At 34.4% G+C, this 24,864-nt stretch overlaps 1 protein-coding gene across 3 annotated transcripts; it reads right to left on the bottom strand.

Annotated features, from left to right (window-relative positions):
• Positions 1-1,425: 1,425 nt before the first annotated feature.
• On the bottom strand, positions 1,426-24,509 carry LOC132544326 (monocarboxylate transporter 12-like). 3 transcript variants are annotated; one of them, XM_060207907.1, is made up of 7 exons: positions 23,950-24,016; positions 21,245-21,334; positions 16,720-16,945; positions 6,049-6,192; positions 4,730-5,524; positions 2,775-2,822; positions 1,426-1,699 (listed from the first exon to the last, which is right to left on the bottom strand). In XM_060207907.1, the coding sequence occupies exons 3-7, from the start codon at positions 16,895-16,897 to the stop codon at positions 1,554-1,556; spliced, it is 1,311 nt and encodes a 436-aa protein (XP_060063890.1). In that variant the 5' UTR covers positions 16,898-16,945; positions 21,245-21,334; positions 23,950-24,016; the 3' UTR covers positions 1,426-1,553. The 3 variants fall into 3 exon arrangements, with proteins under 3 accessions (XP_060063890.1, XP_060063891.1, XP_060063889.1); XM_060207908.1 differs by lacking the exons at positions 21,245-21,334; positions 23,950-24,016 and adding an exon at positions 24,372-24,509; XM_060207906.1 differs by lacking the exon at positions 21,245-21,334 and having other exon boundaries at positions 23,950-24,037.
• Positions 24,510-24,864: the final 355 nt, after the last annotated feature.

Below are 24,864 nucleotides of genomic sequence, written 5' to 3'. Positions count from 1 at the left end.
GACCACACTAAAAGTGACACTTCAAAGACCGAAGGTACATATAACCAAGATACGGAAATTGTCAGGGACATTTTCGCGAATCAAAAGAACAGAAAGTTAGGTTTTATTTTAGTCAGGAGTTGAAGTTTGTTGTTGAATAAATAAAAAAAACTGTATCAGAAAACGATCCAAAACATCTTTGAAATCATGAAGTTTAATTTTCCGTCGGCGGCCTTCGCCCCCCTGATCCCCCAACTAGGGCTCTGCCCTGGACCCGCTGGGGGCCCCAGACCCCTCGCCTGGGCTTACACATTTCTACTGGGCTAGCTACGCCCCTGGCAGCATCACTGACGAGTCCGAGGAGGACGAAACCGCTATATGATGTAGCATCACTGACGGGTCCGAGGATTTACATACGATAAATTAGACTTGTCTCCCCTCCACCGTGGTGTTAGCATTTTAGTTAAGTGTCGGCTTGTAATAAAGTAACACGCCTGGTCTGTTAAGATTGTAGTGAAGTGTCCGTTTGGAAAGAGGTGACATATTTAGTCTGTTAAGATTGTAGTCTAGTGTCCGTTTGGAAAGAGGTTACACGTCTAGTCTGTTAAGATTATAGTGAAGTATCTGTTGGAAAGAGGTAACAATCCTGGTCTATTAAGATTGTAGTAAAGTGTCCGTTTGGAAAGAGGTAACACGCCTAGTCTGTTAAGATTGTAGTGAAGTGTCTGTTGGAAAGAGGTAACACGTCTAGTCTGTTAAGATTGTAGTGAAGTGTCCGTTTGGAAAGAGGTAACACGCCTAATCTGTTAAGATTGTAGTAAAGTGTCCGTTTGGAAAGAGGTAACACGCCTAATCTGTTAAGATTGTAGTGAAGTGTCTGTTGGAAAGAGGTAACACGTCTAGTCTGCTAAGATTGTAGTGAAATGTCCGTTTGAAAAGAGGTAACACATCTGGTCTGTTAAGATTATAGTGAATTGTCCGTTTGGAAAGAGGTGTCATGTTTAATCTGTTAAGATTATAATGAAGTGTCGGTTTAGAGAGAGGTAACACGCCTAGTCTGTTTAGATTGTAGTGAAGTGTCTGTTGGAGAGAGGTAACACGTCTAGTCTGTTAAGATTGTAGTGAAGTGTCCGTTTGGAAAGAGGTAACACGCCTAATCTGTTAAGATTGTAGTGAAGTGTCTGTTAGAAAGAGGTTACACGTCTAGTCTGCTAAGATTATAGTGAATTGTCCGTTTGGAAAGAGGTGACATGTTTAATCTGTTAAGATTACAATGAAGTGTCGGTTTAGAGAGAGGTAACATGCCTAGTCTGTTTAGATTGAAGTAAAGTGTCGGTTTGGAGAGAGGTAACATGCATAGTCTGTTTATATTGTAGTAAAGTGTCCGTTTGGAAAGAGCTAACACGCCTGGTCTGTTAAGATTGTGATGAATGAAAAAACGCCAAGTTGGATTTCTTATCTATTTATTATTCATTTTGTTTTTCGTTTTAATCAATAGAAAAAACAGCATATCGGAATCTATAAAGCATATGTAACATAAAAACTGTTGAAAATACTCGTAATTTATATAGTTCCTAAACTGGGTCGACTATAAATGGATTCTCCTCAGGACTATCATCTGTATTTTCCACAACCACATCTTTGTGTACTTTCTGTATGTCTTTTGGTATAAATGATATTGTCACCACCCCAAGAACGGATGCCAGAACGAAAAGACAACCTGCAAAAAAAAAGTCATTTTGATAATATGTGTTTAAGAGAGCAGTTTTTGTACTGGAATAAGCTTGCTTTTAGATAACAGATCGTCGATAGGATATGTAGTTCTCTTTACGACAAACTTTAACATAAAATCTTAGTAGAATGTGTAGACTTATCATTATGGTATATGAATCTAATAAAGACCACAATATGGTCTTATTCCTCACTATCGCATTTGTTTTATTATATCTTCCTTCATACCCAATAAATGTACTTTATGGAATAATGTGCCCCTGGATAAAACATTGCACCACTTTGCAACAATTAAAAAATTCTATTAAACCGATTAAAATAGTCACAGGAAAGAAACTTTTCAAACCATTTGCAGAAAGGAGAGTGAACATAATACCTTGTCGTATACGTAATAACGTTAGTAATCTTACTTATGATTTATTCCGAGTCGACTTAATGGACAACCTGTCCTGCCGATGTGGTCATAATACGGAGGACGCAGAACATTTATCATTCACTATCTAATACATTATAACGCGCAAAGAAAAACGATGTTTAGACGCTTGATATGGTACACAAATATTACATATGTAAACCTTTCGTATGGTGCTAGTTCTTTAGATATAAAATTAAATGAAGTAATTTGTAAGCATGTTCACCACGGAACTTTATCGTTGATAGTAAAATATTGGCCTAAATACAGGTCAACATATAGTGTCATCTGCCTAGTTGTCGACTTCAAAATCTTTTCCTCTCGATATCCGACTCCCTAGTTCTATTGTTCTGTTTCTTTTTCTGTTCTAAAGCCTTGTACAATATATTATGTATTGGTCTTTGTATGGCCATTGCTATGCTTTGCAATTGTATACTTGTATTACGGAGAGGACATAGATAAATCCTGATAACTTGTGTCCGATCCATTTGTATATGATTATGCAATAAAACTGGTTCAAGTTCAAGAATTTGTTCTTAACATAAGTTGAAAGAAACAGATTCATATAATTTTTTGCTGACAATGATAAAAATAACATATCTATAAATATGTGCTTAACCAAAAAACGTGTTTTACGACAAAATGTACGTACCAAGGAACAGAAACGTGTGAAGGTAGCCTCCCACACTGACTATCTCACCTGTAAATTATTAAAAAAAATATCGGTATTACAAAGATCAATTATCACATTTCGGTTTTTACATGGAAATGTCAGTTTTTATTTGGTTGAATTCTTGAGAAGCTAAAACTCTTTTCTTTGATCTACCTAAAACAAAGGCACCAACGCGCATCATAATCACAATAATTACAACCCCGTGTCATTATTTACCACATTGTATCACAATGAAGTCACGTCACTACTTCGACCTAATATGAAATAAAATATAAAAAAAAAATTTTTTTGTGGAAATGAATTAACATCATATCTAGCTGTGCTAAATGCAAATATAGAATGTTAATATAGAGGAATGTTAATATAGAGGAATGTAAATATAGAGGAATGTAAATATAGGCGATTGTAAATATAGAGGAATGTAAATATAGAGGAATGTATATAAATAGAGGAATATAAATATAGTTAATATAGAGGAATGTAAATATAGAGGAATGTTAATATAGAGGAATGTATATAGAGGAATGTTAATATAGAGGAATGTAAATATAGAGGAATGTAAATAGAGGAATGTAGATAAAGAGGAATGTAAATAGAGGAATGTAAATATAGAGGAATGTAAATATAGAGGAATGTAGATAGGAATGTAAATAGAGGAATATAAATATAGAGGAATGTAAATATAGAGGAATGTAAATAGGAATGTAAATATAGAGGAATGTAAATATAGAGGAATGTAAATATAGGGGAATGTAAATAGAGAGGAATGTAAATAGAGAGGAATGTAAATAGAGGAATGTAAATATAGAGGAATGTAAATATAGAGGAATATCGAAACTCTATTTGGGCTCATTCGTTATTACCCCATGAATAGTATTTTGTCCTTTTTAGATATGAAGAAAACATGGGCTGTTTCGTGTTTTTTGAAGGCACGAGCCGAAAACAATTATCTTATTTTGTTTATATCAAGAGTCCAGACGACTGAATGACTTAAACTCCGGAGGAGTAATTTCATTTTTTATTGTAAAATCGATAATATTCGCGGAGAATTTACTTTTGTTATACTCGCGGCCATTAGAGATAGCGCGAAAATAAACATCCATCAAACAATTAACAGAAAATCAAAATAAATGTATAAGGGAACCTCTGTTTGATGTCTGTATAGATGTATGCCAAGACATGCGCGAAATTAAATCCTCGTGAAATTTCCTAACTTGGATGACCGCCAAATGTTAACCTCGCGAAAGTAAACGATTATACAGTTTCTCACACAATGCATAGAACAGTTATTGGTAATGTTATAAACGTTAATTTAATTGTCTACTGACATGATTTTTATGTGAAAATCTATATATCAAAGGATATGTACAAAAACGTTCAGCAGGGTTATTTTTCTCTACTGTAAATGCAATCTTACTAAGAAGATGTTTTCCATGATGCAGATGGTAGTTTTGGTGAGAGATAGGTAACTTACAAATGCTACCTTTTTGACAGTAAAGTTTGAGCTCAATCTAACTGGTGAAACTTAAGAAGTTTGAAATATGTTTTTTTTTTCAAGATGACGGTCATGGTGGCCATCTTGGATTTCAGACCGACCTTAAAAATAACAACACTTAGTCCGGACCATCTCAGGATCATTTCATACAAGCTGGATCTCTATCCTACTGGTGGGACTTAAGAAGAAGTCGACAACGGACGAAGCACGATGGCTATAGGACACCATGGCCCTTACGGTTAGATGACCTTAAAACCAAAATTCAAGAAAATGATAAAAGAATATAATATATATAGTTCTCCGAAGTTAAAAGAAATCTGCTTGAATTACATGATTTTCCCCCGTTATTTTCCCATTGCCTTATGATAGACTATAAAGGTAATAGGGACACGGAAAGTGTTTAATGTTGATAAAGTGAGATTACGATTGCAGCACTTACTTGCAATTATTGGGCCGATCAGGAAGCCCACACCGCACACGAACAGTTCCATGCCAACTGCACTAGCAAATCTGTCGAGTCCGACGATATCCACTGCTATCTGACTGAGAAGTACAAATGTTCCTGCCGAGTATAACCCCAAGAGTAAGGCATAAATCACCTTCCCTGTAAATGCCTTCGCCATAGCGGGAAAGCAAAGAGTCAGAACCCCGACGATACCCCAGGATCCAAAATAAATTAACTTTCCGTCAATTCCTCCTTCGACCGCCGCCATTCCAGTTAATATTCTTGATAATGTACTTCCAATACCAAATAAGGACATGAGGTAGGCCCCTTCGTTCGAGGATGAACCGGTTGATACGTAAAAGTCAGGAAGCAGTAGTGTACAACTATTTATGCCCGAACTCCAACATAATATACTCAGACACATAAAAACAAAACCCGTGTTATTAAATAAACTAAGATAATCCGTAACAGAGGAACATATATATGTCAATTTTAAAAGTTGACGAACATCACCTTCTTGTTTCGACAATGCCTGTTGTCGCATGATCTCCATCTTGTGTGGCCGCAGTAACGCGCCGAAGACACAAGTCTGGAAAGAAATACCTCCAAGCATGAGGAATGCTCCGTCAAGTCCATAATGATCAATAAATATCCGTATTAATGGCGGGAATATGACAATTCCAAGTCCAGTCCCCACCAAAATGGTACCAGTAGCGAGTGTACGTTGTTTCTTGAAGAAGTATCCGATTGAAACGACTGCACCAATATTAGAAAATGATTGGCCAAGACCTGTAGGAGACAAACGTGTTGATAACGCACAGGAAATACTAGTAATAAGGGTTTTTTGTTATCGTTTACATGCAAGTTTTAAAATGGTTGTTTTCATAATAAACAATTTAAGAAGTGAATTTTATGATTTTTTTAAGCAATACGTGTTACTGACGATAAAACTGAGGCAGATACAAAGAAAACAATACTGCGGTTTTATCTGACAAAAGCAAATAACTGCATTTTGTCAGGTATCCGACTTTTTAGAGTGTGGTGGCATTGTTATCAATTTCAAGCAATTCCTTTACACGCGTAAAAAACAACTGGAACTTATTTGTTAGCATCATTGACTGACCTGAACGTTTAACGTTCAGAGTTGAACTATTGCTAAAACGAAGTCAGCATTTTCATAAACGAACCACTGTACGGTGTTGAACACGGTCAACACGAAACACTGGCATCTTATCGAAAGGTAGATCATGATTTAAGTCATTTATTTTTGTCTGTGACTATCAAGGAAACACCAGTGAACATAAGATTTTTACCTGCAAGAATGCCGTATGAAAAAAATAGAAATTCAAACTTTGGAACAAAGCATGCCAAGGCAAATCCAACCATGTTTAGACTTCCGCCCATGATGACGCATGCGCGACAACTGAAGTTGTTCACCAATGCACTTCCGAGAGGAGCTTCAAATAAAAAAAATGAACTTTTTGTAGAGGAAAAAGAAATCTGAATAAGAGCTGGTTTCAGAAACAAGACTATTAAAAGGTAATCAGTGTGTGTATAAATTGATATGATTGTTCCGTCCTTTCCTACAATAGAAATCTGAAAAAGGGCTGGTGTCAGAAACAAGACTATTAAAAGGTAATCAGTGTGTGTATAAATTGATATGATGGTTCCGTCCTTTCCTACAATAGGAATCTGAAAAAGGGCTGGTTTCAGAAACAAGACTATTAAAAGGTAATCAGTGTGTGTATAAATTGATATGATGGTTCCGTCCTTTCCTACAATAGAAATCTGAAAAAGGGATGGTTTCAGAAACAAGACTATTAAAAGGTAATCAGTGTGTGTATAAATTGAGATGATTGTTCCGTCCTTTCCTACAATAGAAATAGAGCAAATATACCTGTGATAAACAAATGTCGCTAGTTGTTCGTATTGCTCTGTTATGATATGCACGACCCTCTATATCACAAGAAATTCTCATCTTTATTACCTGAATAACTTTCTAAGATAATATCGGATAATAAAAGAATGTAATGATATTGAAACCTATTGTAACACAAATAACATGATGATTGAATCAAAAATTCTACAACTAACACGCACGCACGCCTTTTAAGGCATTTTGACTACCCAATCTTCCTTCTGTTGTCCGAGATTACTTGTATGTAACAACTGTCCCGCTAATCTTCATTTGTATATGCTTTTTTCAGCACGCCAATATAACGGAGGTATTTTTTCACTATTATGTGATCGGAGCTGCATTAAGAGAGGTTTCCCTAACAAATTTGCTATGGACTATGCATACGTGAACTAGACACAACTTTGGGTATGTAAACACCATGTTCACTCAATTGCTTATGATTTCATCTTAAAGTGATGCCCCTTTCTGCTGTTTAATGCAAAGTATATATATGTTATGTTTGAACCACTGGGCATTTGTTTTTGAGTTGTGTCCGTGACCGTCAGTACTTCAGTCTTGTCCGGTATTTATCTCCTACACTATATCAGAAGTAGGTCACTTAGACTTACAATATGACCTTTGACCTACATCAATTAAAAGCTTGATTCGCTATAATTTCACATTCGGCATTCGCCGAATTATCCTGTTGTATTTTCATAAAGTTTTGTACAACTCTTTGGAAATACCACATTTCGTTATTTCGTGTGATCAATGTCACCATGGTGATCTGGTGCTATATCATATTGAGTTGATATGACTTATTTTAGAGACTACAGATTGACGTTCTATCACACAACACATTCTGTCAAATCTTTTGTGCATCCATTTGCAATTTGTAAACACTCAATTTTGATTCATAACTAAAATGTAAAAGTCCTATATCTAACATCATTATACAGAGCGGTTTTTTGTTGGCGAAATCGTTGGTTATGAAACATGAAACGTGACCTGACTCTTATTGTTGTTTCCATAAAAATTCAAAGCACGCTCCCCACAACAAATATGCATTCCTGTATGATCCACAGTATCTCATTACTTGTGGATGCATGTATTATCTACACACGTATACACATGTAAACATGGATATCATCGGTAAATATCTAAAATTGTATACTTTCACTGAAACATTCATAGAAATGAAGTGACGTAGTCCGTTGTGTATAAGTCTTGCAGGACCAAAAAAATGGACAAAACAAACCCGACATTGTCACACCGACCGTGAGAAATTATAAATGTAGAAACATGTCCAACTCAGCAAAGATACATTAATATCTATATGATATATGTATGTCATCATGTAGATACCTTGTCGACATAACGGCAAATAAATACATATTCAGCAAATTTCAAGTTAGTGTGTCACTTGTTGATTGACCTTTTATAACGCCTATCATAACTGGCTTGTCTCCTCTTTTTATTTCACTGATGTCTAGATGATCAATGATCTTACCATTGCCTATATACAACGGATAGAAATTGGAATTAAGAACACTATATATAAACTGTCTCTACACGTGATAGGCGTGATGATTTTTTTCCTTCCCAACCCATGGTGTGCCTTCTTAGTGCAGACTATCAGATAATCTAAGGCTTGTTTCCAATGTCGCCATTCCATGAAAATATCGAAAGCTGATGGAAAAACACTTAACAGATGGAGTTTCAGAAAATATAGAAAAATGAAGATAAATCTGGTAATAATGTTGTTTTTGATCTCACCCGAATTTGTCGATGTAACATTTCTTGGAAACTTTGATTTACATGGTAGATTTCATCAACGAGATAAAGGATGCTTACCCTATTGACATCCATTGATTTGTACGTATCCAGCCCTAGTTTACTTACATTTTAAGTCTATATTAAAGCTTTGTTATGATGGCGGTATTCACCTGCATTTTTTTTGCAATTAAAGACGTTTTCTGGAGAGCCATACATTTAATCGTTTATTCCATCTCAACGGTGTTCAGGAAATATAATTGAATTTTTGTCTGATAGTTTTCAAGAAATGGAGACTTCCTAAACCAAGACAAGTTATGTTTTTGTATATCATAAATGTTCCCTTGATAATTCGCCGCCATTTTAAAGTACAACACTTTGGCACTTACACCAGTGTTTTAGCATAAAAACTAATAAAATCGATGTCAATACTTCTTTACATCAGGATTACACAGCTAGCAACTTCCTAAACTAACATGTTCAGTCATCAGACTAAATATAATTCATTTGCTTAATATTGACAAAACAAAATATTTGCCAATAAAATACATTCAAGTTAAAATATGACATGGACTTTCCACCTGATTAACCTCTTTTAGATTATTGCATGTACATACATGTAGTTTATATTTACTTCCTATTTGATTTCCGTAAGTTATTTAACTAACATATTTATATTATTATTTCCACAGTACGAAATCAGCGATTCATTGTTCTCTTTGTGATAGGAGTATACTTTTTGGACGAAGATGACCTATTTGGTTATTGACAAGAAGTTAATTGATAATATTGATATATCAAGGTTTAGTTTAAACGATATCTATTAAAAATTTTCAAAATATTACACATACCATATACTTATACAACATATTTAAAACTGGAAAAATCTTTAATCTGACCCCTGTGACCTTGATAGTAGGTGAAGGTCATCCATCTGAGCAAACTTCATAATTCTTCAATACCAAATTGTTTCTGGTCAAACATTATAACCCTTTTTGATGGTTAAAGGATGATTCATGTTGTTTTTGTTTTTTAGCATTTTACTCATGGACTAACAAACAAGAGGCATTTATAGGATATAACCCGTGTAGTTGTAAGAGTAATTGGAATATTTAGCAGTTACGGCATAAAGTACTCCTTATTTCAGTCGCGTAACAAACTTTCAACTTCATGGCACCAGTAGAATCAAGAAGTTTCAAAATGTGTTTATCAAGATGGCGGCCATGGAGGCCATATTGGAGTTCAGACCAACCTAAATCACAACACTTGGTCAGAACCATCCAAAATAGCTTTGTTCAAGGAAACCATGACTGTCCAATCATGTTCCACTCTTTTAAGCCCGGATGTAAGCATGTTAGGAGTCTTAAAGAGGGATAAAACTAGAGTACCAGCCACGGGAAAATCCAAATGGTCAGTCAGGTGATCCCCTTCTTGTTCACATTCGTTCTGTGAATCAAACCCCGGACGTGTTTGACATGTTACTAGACAGGTTAGCAATTCTTCGTATAGAAATGTATTCAGTCTCTAAAGAATAACAATCCACATATCGGTTCGAATACATGCCTATAACTTTGATGTGATGATGTTGTATTAAAACAGACAGATATATAGAAATCCAGTATATAGCTGCCTGATTGCTTACGCGCCATGATCATGAAATGTCTCCTTCAGACCTTGTTCACAAGAGTGATTTTCGAAAACATTAAATGATAACACTAGTAAGCATCATCTCATGACTTTTCCAGACAATTTACAACAAAAGAGGAGTTCGAGAGAAAATTGGACCGCATGTTGTTGACAACCCTTGAGGATTGCTAAAAAGGTGACTGGTTTACAGTGCAAGTTGTTCTGGTGGAATATAGTTTCCATCTCATGAGATCTGTCTGTAGTAGAAGAATTGGTTTAAGAATTCAATGTCATTAATTAGGAATACTTTACCTCCTACAGCACTCAATCTATTCAATCTCAATCAAAATATCTAGCGGATAAAATGTTATTGTTGTATAAACAAAAATTTACAAAAAAATAATAATTGATACGATATTACACTTATAAAGGGCCAAAACATTATATCCCTGTCTATCAGTAGCCAGGAATTGCGTTATAGGTATTGCAAGTAAGAACAGTATATTCACTTCATAAACTAATATCATGAATTACTATCATCAAGAAAGAATGGTCAGGTCTATAATTCAATTACATTTCATTTACTGCAATCTTTATATTTGTCTGAGTTATGCTCTATTGATAATAGATGTTCTATCAACTTTAAGATACCGTATCAGTCTTTAAAAACCAGTTAATGAAAAAGTTAACAGAATGTCAGATAATTTAGACTATCTGTATCTATATACTTGAAGTGCGACTTATTTTGAATACCCAATCTATTGTTTACAACTAAACTAATAACATAACTTTGCGAGCTACACGATTATGATTAGATACAATATATAATAATTATGAGGTACTGTACTGTACCGATACTGTAAACTGTCTGACAGATCCAAACGTGTTTATGTTCACGCATGGTCACCCGTATCGTTACTGTCTGCCATTACATATATGAATTGTCAAAAGAAACTAGTATAAAAAAGTGTTCTTTATTAACCGTAAGCTGCGGTAATATCATATTCTATACCTAAATACTCCTATGCAAACATCATTCAGACAGGCAGGTGACTGAATGTTATAAAGCATTTCATTTGAAGCGAACATTTGAACGTCAGCCATACTGGAGTGCGTCCTTGGATTGAACCGGAATTAGATGACCCATATGTAAAAGAGATTACCTTATATGGTAATTGCAGTTAAGATTACTCTGGATTCCAACATATTAGTTTATAAACAAAATTATATAACACTTCTAGGAAAAACATACAAAACAAACATACAAAAACAAAAAAAAAAAGGAAAAAGATAAAAACAATAAAACAAAGACAAAGGTATGCTTTAAATGTCATTTTTTGCATGATCTGGTGGTCTTAGATAATAATAACCCCCAGAAAAAGTAATGAATTTACATATGACACAATGTATCCATACTCTATATCGAAGCAGTGTTACATAATAAATTACATATATTACAAGGAAGCGTAAAACAATGGCATTTTAACATTTTGATAACGTTGTAAGTATGTTAATTTGACACAGAAATGTAAGTAATTTGCCAAACTGTTGATAGAACCAGCATATTTACTTCATGAAATTGTGGAATCACATAAAAGGGTCGTTTGTAAAAGTTTAGCTTCATCCAAATTTTAGATGACTTATAAAAATGTGTCCGGAATGAAATTTATATTCCTGCACAAATAGACCATCTTATGAACATGGAATTTTTGAATTTTTCTTACTAATTAATAAATGATTCTGTATATGATGAGAGCTAAAGATTCTACTTTGTTGTTCAAAGCATTTTGAGGACATGGACAACCTTTTATCTGTGTCTATCAAAACTAGTTCTGCGTCACCCCGTGTCCTTAATTTTGTTGGAGTCGTAGTTTCTTTCACATTTAACCATATCAATTGCTATTGCCATACCAACGATTGCTAAGGTAAAAAAAAGGTCGAAAACATTTCATTTTAAGCCGTTGTTGTACGCCAGCTGTTGTATTTCTGATTCTATTGATCCTTTAGATGATCTGGAGAATGTCAAATATGATCTTGTTTTGTTTTATTCATAAATTTGATTAATATAAACACAAATATACCTCAAATGATAAAATAGTCCACATCTATTGATTTTATACCTCAATAACAGGACTTCCTGGTATGTAACAGATGTGTTACTTTCAAGTATTTAGGACACATACATCACAACGATGACATGTATGCAGACTTTTCAATGTTAAATATATTAATTATGCATTATATTGAAATGTGCATTAGACTTTATCCGTATTTAAATGTCCTACGAATATTTGGTCAAAATATTTCAACGTAACGACTTCAACATGAAGTTTATCTTAAAATATTACGCAGAAAACAATTATAAACCTTGAAGCCATGACGTTAGGTCATTTAATCAGCTGAGACAGAGTGGACTAACAAATAATTACTTATAGTACTTATGTCATCTGTCTTTATTTGCAGTTTAGACACTCACTATATACATGTTAGTTGAAAATGAAAACAATATGCATCATGGCGTGTTGGTTAATATGTATAAACAATTTGCTTTAGAAAGAACGTTAATTTAATTAAGTTTTCAAGTCTGTGGAAGAAGCATTTTCATTGGCCATTTTTACGACATAGCATAGCATAGAAAACTCGACGTCATTTTGTAACGTCCCGTTTGATTGGCCAATCCGACAGTGTAGGAAATGATCACAGAAAAGAGTCCACCATCAATGTAAAAACAATCTGTTGTTAAATAAACATAATAACATCTGTAATGTAATATCTGCCTCTTTTGTAACACATGATCTTGGAAATTAACAGTAAGGTATGACCAATCTAAAGGAAATACAATTTTGCTGGAAAAATAAATTGAAACTATTGCAATTACGTATTATATATAATCAAGACAAATATCAGTTCAAGCTAAGAATAAATGTACTGTATTACGGGACATTGTTAAATGAGACATCTTACGTTCACACTTAAATATTAATGACCCTTTGAAGTTCATTGGTAGGCTAATTTTGAGCTATTTGGAAGTCCAATTTGAACAACGTTCAATTAATGCAACTTGTGTTCAGGTTATATCAAAAGACAATGCTTAAAAGCTCATCAAATTACTTTATATGCGTATCATTTTCCACAGATATTCCATTTTGGTGAAAACTTCTGGAAATAGCGAGCTCAGTCAGATTGACCAAAACTCATTTCCTGTCAATTTGACTTAATCGCTGAAAATGGCATAAACATGAAAAATGAAAAAAGCCAAAATAATAATAAGCGTAAATTTTATGTAAGGTCAGATTGCAAACGCCAGTATGACGCAACGTGTTCAATTATATATCTTATGAGTGATATTTCAAAGAAAAAAAACTAAAGTAATATATGAATGGACACTTTTCTGGGTATCTAAAAAACACTAAAATATTAACATGTAAAAAAAATTAAACTCAAAATTGATAAACTCAAACAAAGAATTATACGTAAAAGAAATGTTTAAATGGCGACTGTTACAAAATAAAAAAATAGGACCATGTGTTCCGTTATGATAAGCGATAACTGTTATCAAGGTTAGCGACAAAGAGATGTACTAACAAACATCGAACATATTCAACTTCTTGTTGGTGCAGTTTGTTGTATTGTTTACTCGTCCTTTATTTTGTTGTTATAGACTTCCAGTACAAGGTCTGAAGGTCGGGAACATGACCGCTGGCCTGATAATGCCGAAAGAAATGTGACACTTTTCAAGAGTCACACGTTGCTGTGTAGTCGGAAGAAAGAAAAATTTTCCATTCACACCTGTTCTGGCCTTCCTATATATTCTTGTGATCGCATGGCTGTTTTGTGCAATTAAGTGTCTAAAACTTTTCTATGCTTAGAAACAACGGTCCAATTCGTCTTGTATGAAGTCCAGCGACCAAAGTGAAGTGCGGTCTCACTAGCCCCTGTTTATCCCTAAGGCTTTCGTGAGTGATAGATCTGATGGATAACCAGAATTTACCAACATTGTAAAACTATTTCGAATTCTTGATTTAATTCCAGACAATTTGGAGCCAATAGGGTCTAATCAAAATACAAAGACTATCATTTGGCCATACTTTTTTTTCGAGCAATCCATGTGAACAAAATGCATCGTCACATCAACATTTGTCAGAAGAATCTATTTTGGTTAATTCAACTGCACCTGCTACATTTAACAATGAAAGTTGTACCGTCGGTACTACGTTGTTCAATAACATTTTGACCTTTAGGTTATAGTCCTACTACACTGTACTTACAAAAACATATACCTGTTACATAACAATACATGTAGCCTTTAAATTTAATATATACAATCCACTTCAGTTTTATATTTACAACATTAAACATATCCATATTTATACTAAACAATTATATAATTAATAACACTTATCATAATCAATATCCGTTATAAATATTATCTTCTTTTGATTCATTGTCAATATTGAATTCAATGCATCTTTCTTTTTTAGGATCTTAATACCCACTTTTTAACAGGGGCCGATAACCTGCACATGGTTACAAAGAGATCGCTTGAATCTCTTTTGGTATATGGATGAGTACATATCATTCCCGGATCACCATCCTCTATCGCTGCTCTGGATGAATGATAACAAGTGCTTGAAGTTACAATAGTATTGTTATAACGAATCTAATTTATATTCTATGTCAGTCCAGGTCATAGAAAGGCAAGCAGACTACACGTCCACTTAATATTCTATATCAGTCCAGGTCATAGAAAGGCAAGCAGACAACACGTCCACTTAATATTCTATATCAGTCCAGGTCATAGAAAGGCAAGCAGACTACACGTCCACTTAATATTATATGTAAGTCCAGGTCATAGAAAGGCAAGCAGACAACACGTCCACTTGATATTCTATATCAGTCCAGGTCATAGAAAGTCAAGCAGACTACACGTCCACTTAATATTCTACATGTATATCAGTTCAGGTCATAGTAAGGCAAGTAGACAACACGTCCAATAAACATTCTATACCAGTCCAGGTCATAGAAAGGCAAGCAGAATACACGTCCTCTTAATATTCTATATCAGTCCAGGTCATAGAACGGCAAGCAGACTACACGTCCACTTAATATTCTACATGTATATCAGTTCAGGTCATAGTAAGGCAAGTAGACAACACGTCCAATAAACATTCTATATCAGTCCAGGTCATAGAAAGGCAAGCAGACTACACGTCCACTTAATATTCTATATAAGTCCAGGTCATAGAAAGGTAAGCAGACTACACGTCCACTTAATATTCTATATCAGTCCAGGTCATAGAAAGGCAAGCAGACTACACGTCAACTTAATATTCTATATCAGTCCAGGTCATAGTAAAGCAAGCAGACTACATGTCCACTTAATATTCTATATCAGCCAGGTCACAGCGAGGTGAGCAGACTACACGTCCACTTGATATTCTATATAAGTCCAGGTCATAGAAAGGCAAGCAGACTACACGTCCACTAAATATTCTATATCAGTCTAGGTCACAGCGAGGTGAGCAGACTACACGTCCATTTAATATTCTATATCAGTCCAGGTCATAGTAAGGCAAGCAGACTACACGTCCACTTAATAATCTATATAAGTCCCGGTCACAGCAAGGCTAGCAGACAACACGTCCAATAAACATTCTATATCAGTCCAGGTCATAGAAAGGCAAGCAGACTACACGTCCACTTAATATTCTATAGAAGTCTAGGTCATAGTTAGGTGAGCATACCACACGTCCACTTAATCACAGTCAGCTTTATCACAATATCAACAAAGAAAATACCGACATGTTTATGGAGTCTAAACTTTAACAGAAATAAGATGAAACCATCGAAAATAATAACAAATGAAAGATGAACAGTGATACTCCTAAATTACAAGGAGAATAAGACCAGGCGTTCCGGTAGGGTTAGCGTTATCTGCTTCATTGACAACGCCCTCAATTTAAATCTCGGTCAATTAAAATTTTATGGCACTTTCTCAAATGAGAACAAGGTTACCAACGAACAGCAAACACATACAACTACAATGGTTAGGGATGTAGGAAGGTCACTTTCTTGAATTGGAAGAACACAATAGGGAAATGAAATCATCGTTCCTGTAATATGTTATCATGTAATACACCAAACTATACGAATTAACCAGAAATACGATCCTTTACATAATTTCTCGGACGTATTTACCGCCAAATATGCATCAATATGGTTCTAGATCATATATTTGTACTGTCATTCACTTTTTGTGATAAAGAAAACTCTCATAACAATAGTTCCAAGGTTTAAGAGAGTCACGTCATCTAATGACCTCTCAGCTAAAACTTAATAATTGGTTTCCAATCTTTATCGTGTCCATACTTAGTTGTATTGACCAAGATTTACATGTAGGATGCTGTTAATAAGCAGAAGACGCATAACCTTACACAGGGTCTTATTCCCCTTCCATTTACTGTTTTAGTAGTCTCCACGTAAATATTTCTTTTGTTGTTAGTTTGCAGTAGATCAAATTGAGCTTTAGATCACGATCCTATTAACATGCTGATATTTTCTTTGTGGTGTTTGTAGATGTATATATGTTAATCTCGCATTCACTAAGTCTGGCACATGCAACAGTTTGACATTTCATTTCTCAGCTGCCATTACACAGAGATGAATGTACGGTTGTTATGCTACTTACCTCCGAGACAGAACATACTACTGAAGAGAGAACCAACCCAGGCCGTCAAGAGGTTTGATTTGTTGTATTTCTCAAGTAATGCCACATGGATTACCCCGGAAGAGTATCCAAGACTTGTACCCAGGAAAATAGTTAAGAATCCAGATATCAGCACCGTCCATTTTTCCGTTCTGGGCATTAGAAAATTCGAACTGTATCAGGTTGTGGACAGCAACGGTCTAGGTATCTGAAGTGTTTTCAAAATATTATCATGTCAGGTAGTTGTCACACTAGCACATGAATACACCTTCAACTGATTACTAGTAACTGAGTGGTAAAACGTATAACCAGCTACAGACACGTGTAGATGAATCGTATAATACCCTCAAATAGTCTCCAATCAAATACGATTCAGATGTATATAAATCAACAATTAGATAGTTTGTAGCTACTCTGTAAACTGGTGTGTTAATGTAGGTCATGACTGGCACTTGAGCAGAGTCCGTTCCGGTAAAATATAATCCGGATTCAAGTGTAACGTGTAAAAATGTATTGTTTGTAAGTTTAATGTACTTTTGTTCAGTATGTGTGGACCATGATATGTTATATGGTGTCTGATTTAACTGTGTCCTGAGTACCTATCCCCGGTCAGACACGTGCATCAGGTACCTAATGTGGGCAGGTAGAGCTAAATCGGACGTCGGTCACAAAGGATAGAAATCTCCTGATGAGTATGGTAGACCATTGGGCTGACTTCACTTTATCTGTCAGTGTTTTGACCAACATGTGTGGCTATTACTGTATATTATGATATTTCACTAGTACAGACGCGATGAATAGTTCCCAGACTAAGGTAAACTAACCGTGAACAATGTTGATCGTGTCCTGTTCTGTAGTTTTTCCTTTACGACACAGCATGAGGACTGTCCAACTTCAAAAAGTCATCACAATATTATCAAATCATACCCATATAACGATATATCTAACCTATATAGAATACCGTAATGTATTTTCTTCAGGAATATTCGGTAATAGTATTGCATTATAGTACAGACTATGTTAATCGGACCAGGAACTTGTAAAAACTTGAATTTTAAACATCCAGATTAAATTCTCCAATAGCATGACGACAACCGAACAGGTGTATCTATGACTTAAGTTTATCATACTGAAAACAAGGCCGAACAGAGAAAAACTAACGTCTTCTGAAATTACAACTTGTTGTAAGTTGTTATCTAAGGTATCTATTCTTCAAAGTAATGATGTTTTGAGCAGGTTGTGTAGCAACTTAAAACTGCAAGACAATTTGTTTTCTTCTGTTAATCGCCCATGAGAAAAATACAGGTCTTTACTACTTTCTTAACATAAAATAATACTGTGTTGTCAGATGTATTACCGAGTTAAAAAAAAGTCAGTTCAATATTTCGGTACGTCATTGTTATATGTCCCTCATCCGATATACCAACTTCAGTTGGAATTCAAGTACATGACTGGTAGGCAAACAATCCTCAATGCATATTCAAGTCGTGGGGACCATGTATCTGTTACAGACTTTACAACTACCCAAATATCTTCTGATAAAAAGTTGTTTGAGTTATTGATACTGAACAAACTATCCTTTCCCTTAAAACCGAATTTTACAAAACTGTGTCACTTACTTTATTTGTTAGGGGTTTCCATATATATGTGATGGTATGCAGGAAATAGCTGAAAAATACACTAACGTCCAAAACAAAGTTGGAATGTGAAGTTAGATGTATTGGACGTCCGTTAGTTTTTTTTTGGTGGTATCATTGTTGTTAACCGTGTTCTCATTGGGAATGTGACATTGTTTAGTCGGATCAACTAAAATGTTGCTTGGCTGGTGTCGTAACAAAGTTTAAGGCGCTTACTCTTCCAGAGCACCAGTCCTCTTGTACTTTTAAGGGTAATCTTTTTTTACTTTTTAGATTTATTGATAATTTTACAGCATATAATTATACTATTACGTCTTTTAAATTAACGGACTATTAATTATTTATCTGGAATATCAGTTTTGAATGAGATTGTCATTTAATATGAATTGTCATTATGTCTCTTAACGTTTCACTGCCAACACTGAGCAATTTGATGCAAAGATCGGATATGTAATACGACTGAGTTATGAATCATTCTTAGTTATGTAAGAAAGCTAAAGTGTTCATATATTGATATCTCCATATTGTTCAGTTTTTACTATCTATAATACAATAATAAATGTCCGGTATATATGTAGAGTTTATACAGAAAGGCTTCTCAAAAGGTGGCATACGAATGGCGGAAATTTATTTTCATAATTAAAATGGAATTACGAATCACCTTTTTTTTTGGGGGGGGGGGAGGACAATGGGGTGCTGAAACAGTTGGCAGTGTAACTATTAAGTTATTTTTAAAGGCAAATTGACGAACTGTGAAACAGGGGATGGCTTTATCATTATAAAAACCAGTTCACTTAAAACACAAAACAAGACAGATCCTATTAAAAATTTCAAATTGCATACAAGAAGGTCACACATTCTCGTGTCCAAATGGAAGTGTAGGGCCTGTAGGGTTTGCATAGATGCAAGATACCCACTTTACATAAGAATTAATGAACACTTTTAAAAGCGAAATATAGAATTGTGCCTGAGCAATATCAAGGTTCTGGGATAAGAAGAGTAGAGATGTAACGATGATAAGGAATAAACACATCGTTGTGATTTTACAGAATGAAATATATGATGAAAATTAAAGACATTATTTACTTAAAGTTGAATTGGATAATAAACTATTGTGTATTGTTTATCATTGCGCCAAACTATGAACATGAGGAGAAGTTGTTTAAAGGTTTCAACTAATCTGACCCCTGTGACCTAGAACATAAATATTTTTTTCCCAAACATTGTCGGATTCATCCTAAGAAAATAGCAGCCAAATAATATGCTTCTTGACATTCTAGTTCATGAGAAGAAGTCGTTTAAATGTTTTAACAAACTTAACCTCTGCGAACATGAATATAAGTAAAGGTAATTTTTCGCATTTCCCGGCTTCATCCTAGGAACAAACCAGCAAAATATCATGCCTCTATACCTTTTAGTACATCAGAAGTTATTTTAAAGTTTTTAACAAATTTGACTCCATGTGACTTTGAATGTAAGTCAAGGTCGTATACTCTCCCAAACTTTGTCGAGCTGCATCCTAGGAATATACCAGCTAACATATCAAAACTTTTGGTACATTGGTTATGAGAAACCGGACGACGGACGCCGCGTTATGACAGAAAAATCATTAAACGATTAACACGAAAAAAACATTAATTTTGTTATTGATTTACGTGGATTTTTTATTCCAATTTTATTTCTATGTTAAACCAAAATTCACAGCCGATTTCCAATGTCCAGCTTTACCACCTGTTTATTAACAGCTTCAGAAATCGACATATCTAGTGTATCACACAGAATGCAAAACTAAAAATGACAAATGCGGATAAATAATTTTTAAAATGCAAATACTAAATGTACATTGTAATTCGAAGATGGATAATTCATCCGAATCATGGTTGAAGTTGTAATTATAGGAAGTATGTGAGTTTTGATTATTTCATTGTATTTTGTATACTACCTTGTAATTGTATAATTACGCAGTGTTGATAAAATTTCATCATCTTCACTTTGGAGACAGAGAATAACATTTTGGTAAATAATTTGTGTTGAAGTGTGTTGTGTATAATAAAAGATAATGTATTTATTTAACAGTCAAGCATTTAAATTCGGCAGAAAAATGTACGATGATTGAACAGCTCAAAAGCATAGTTCATGCTCTGAAAGAAGTCCCTTTTCATTTTTATTATAAATTTTATCTGAGTTTTAATAAAGATTTAATATATGTATCTTCATTAATATTGATCATATATACCACCTGATAAACAGTTGTCTAGAAATACGATAAAATCAATCCAGAATAATATATATCATAACGAAGAATGAACAGATACCTGGTTGTCTGTAAATTCTGTGCATTTCAGTAGAAACGTTTTTGTGTTATATAATATATTTGTCCATTATATTGAAGAAATGGCATGAACAGAAAATCTTTTCAAACTTACAGAAAGGTACGCCCAGTGTCTTCAACATTATTAGTGAAAGTTTTTTGTACAAAAGGGATGATTAAATGTTCGCATGTTATAAGTAATTGGTAAACATTAAAACACACGTTTGTTATTAATTTCCTTTAAATTATAGTTTCTAGAATGAGCTGTGGAGACATGAAGTCATTGTAAATTTTGAGTTGTAAACGAGGTTCGTTATTTCATGTCAACAAAATGTATTAACAAAAATGTGCACACAACAGGGACGATGTACATTGATATCAAAACGACTAGGGAGATACGCATCGTTAGGATAACTGGATGTATGAGTTCTGACTGTCATCTCAAATCAGAGCTGTCAATACTGAGAATATCTGGCAAAAAGAAAGAGGTAAGTACAACTGATACCGTAGTGCGCCTTATAATGTTCCTTACGACCACCCGAATCCCGTTCATACTTACACATAAATAACCTCAGAAAGAAAACGATTGTCATCATCATATCACACAATTGGTAAGGAAGGAAATGGAACGCTGTGGATTTTCATCTAACTGTATATAAAAGAACAGGTAAAAACATAGGATCAATACTCTATGGACTATTAGTTACATACAGCGTGGACCATTTTATCTGTAATACTTTATTTACATACTTTATTTACATACAGTGTAGAACATTTTATCTGTAATACTATATTAACATACAGTGTAGAACATTTTATCTGTGATACCATATTTACATACAGTGTGGAACACTTTTTCTGTGATACTTTTTTTACATACAGTGTAGAACATTCTATCTATGATACCATATTTACATACATTGTAGAACACTTTTTCTGTGATACTTTTTTTTACATACAGTGTAGTACATTTTATCTGTGATACCATATTTACATACAGTGTAGAACATTTTATATGTAATACTTTATTTACATACAGTGTAGAACATTTTATCTGTAATACTTTATTTACATACAGTGTAGTACATTTTATCTGTAATACCATATTTACATACAGTGTAGAACATTCTATCTGTGATACTTTATTTTACTTTTTGTTATCTTTATCTGTTCTGTAATTGGAACATCGGCTCTGTTGAATTGAAACATAATATAAAACAATCACATAACCACGCACCCCTTAATCAAAGCACATTTTCCAAATCACAGACGGATGGATAAATATTACGTATAAAGGTGTCATCATTTATGGCAGCAGAGCAGGGAATGCGTTTACATGAACAAACACATAACGTGACTGTGCATTGATAGAGATCGTGTATGATGTTTTTTTGAATGGAGACCGAAATGTCTATCTTTTTCAGGCTCACCAGATACGTGTGTTAACTTACACCATCTTTACGCTGGTGCCTGTCGATCAATTGTATAGTAGGGTTGTGTAATTTTACACGTTGTATTCCTTGACAAAGAAAATGTTTTCTTGTCTAAACGGAGCGTTTCATTTCGTGTATTGCTATATCAACATATTGACTTAATGTGTAATTAGGGGTCAATACTACTTGCGTCGGGACTATAGAAAAACACGACCACACTTAAATTATTCACAATGTAATTTCCCTTAACAAACCCCTGTTTCACACACTTGATTAGATTCCGATCCGGAGTATTTGAGTAGTTTTCTGACAAACCGTCATGGTTAAGCCATTTTAGTTAACAGAAGAAGTATTATACGTCCCTGACAATACAAAAAGCTGTTTTGGCTGAAGTGAGGAACAATTATATCGACTAGAAGAGAGCTATAATTTCACCGAAGATGAGAACGACAATAAATATCAGAGATCATTTGCAAACTATCAACTTTAAAGCCCTTATATATAGTATCTACCTCGTACTAATCACGCTGGTTGGTTCGGTGTGGCATTTTCATTTGGAACTGTTTTCAGTTGTGACTTTGTGAGTATAGCGCATGCGCGAGCACCAAATAATGTCAGAAGTTAATACATGGACTGGACATGATAGACAAAAGCAGTCTAAGAAAGTTTACTGATGTAAAGGATGAGATTTTGATACTGATTAATATAGATGGCAAAAAGAACCAAAAACTTAAACATTATGATTCCAGGCATCGAACCTGGAAACGGTTCGTCTGAATTCATCTCCCTGGCATGAAGTGTTCCACTAATGATTTTATCATATATATGTATAACGATTGTAACACAATGGCGATTTCCTTGACAAGTTATCTGATTTAACATTTCAGTCACCATAAGTATGAAATTTTAAATTTGTATGTATGCCTTTGTATTTTAATCTCAATTGAATCGACTCATTAAATTTAATGTATTTCAGTCTGAGAACCAGTACATACAGTATACAACCACCCACAAGTTTCTTCTTTGAAGTGATATGAAATGATGGACTTTAGTACATATCAGTATACATTATTTAGATGTTGCTGTGTGTGGCGTTAAATTGAACTTTTAGTGCTGTAAATAAGTTTCTTCTTTGAAGTTATTATTAATGTTAATTTTTTAATATTTGTAACTAATGTTCTTCATGTAACTTTGCAGTCGAAAATAAAAAATTACAGGTAGATCCACCACAAGTAAAATATCTCAGGTAAATGCAGTACCTATATGAAACAGACTATAATTACCCTCCCTTTGATGTTTCTACCTATTGTCCTGGACATGTATGCAGTCAGGGAACACCACATTTGATAAGTGTTATGATACAGGTAATATGCAAGATGCCCACTGCTCCATGTACCTGTGTCGGTAACAGATGTAGTAATTACGTAAAATAGGTTATACATCAAAACTGTCACCAATATACCTTGAACTCTATCAACAGTTCTCACCTATTACAAGTGTATGTGTACATAATATTTCTATTTCAATTTTAGTTATATCTCAGCAACTTTAAGTTAATAAAATCATTCAAAATTGTGTTTAGTTATACATATATCATATGTTTAAAAATAACTTATCTGTCAAAATGAGACTAGCTTAATTTAATTATTGATATATATATCGACCAGTGGTGAATTATGTATTGACCAGTAGCCCAAGGCATACTGTTGTTACTTAATCTACTACACAAGTCTATGTATTAATTTATTCCATAATTACCTGATACCTATCTAGACAGTTCGCATGAAGGTCAGTGTATACTTATCTTGTGGAAAACAACCTATTCTCTTACCTTAGACAGGGATATCCACACGTTTTACCGGTGTGAGATTGCCTTATCTCACCCTAGGGTGAGACAAGCTACACGCGCTCTGTGCACGTTCTTAACAATTATGTGACGTCACTATCTTGACCCGGAAGTGGAACTACTTCTACTATGCCTAATAAGGTCACACACATACACTAGTTCGTCTGCTATCCCTTCGGAAATTCACTCACTGTTGATATAATAAATATGGTTCGTTTGGAGTACCCTCATATTGTACTTGTGTGCAGTAATATGATATATGTGTACTAGGTTCACTTAGGTGTTATCTTGACCTTGAGCTGAGCATATCCGACGGAACCCGTATGTAAAAAACATGTGCTGTAAATATACGTCTTGATCGTTCGTCTGGCTCCTGGTCGTTCATCAGCAAAACTCGTAACACTCACCTCACAGAATCATCAAAACACTCAACACAACAGCGTTTCCTTGTGTGACACAAATGCTTCAACATCCACTATCTTCAAAGGGTGTACAATTCAAGGAGGTACTTCTAACATTACTATCCAAGCACCTCATAAAGAAAGACATTTCGGGAGGCCTCGTGCGCGCGTCATTTTGTCTAACACCAATAGCGATAGTGAATGAACACAAGGGACATGGAATACGTGACATATAAATGACGTCATTTCAAAATATCGATTTGATAATCTGTGTTGATTTTGTGTATATATATTGAAGCCACCTGATCAATACTTTCACATTAAAATTGATTGTATATAATGAATATTACGCCTTTTTATATTTAACTCTACCGTTGATGGGAATTTTATTTTGTGCGAGATATCACAATAATGCGTGACGAGGTTGTGACTGTCACGTCACTAAATATTCATACGCTGTCCACGTGTTTTTGTTTACAAACATTCTATTTCGTCTTCA

The sequence above is a fragment of the Ylistrum balloti genome, unplaced genomic scaffold (assembly GCF_031769215.1).
Source record: "Ylistrum balloti isolate Yb309-2 unplaced genomic scaffold, AGI_CSIRO_Ybal_v1 Utg369790, whole genome shotgun sequence".
Classification (NCBI taxonomy): Eukaryota; Metazoa; Mollusca; class Bivalvia; order Pectinida; family Pectinidae; genus Ylistrum; species Ylistrum balloti.
The sequence above is the reverse complement of the archived record's forward strand: the minus strand, read 5'-3'. Positions and strand labels throughout refer to the sequence as shown.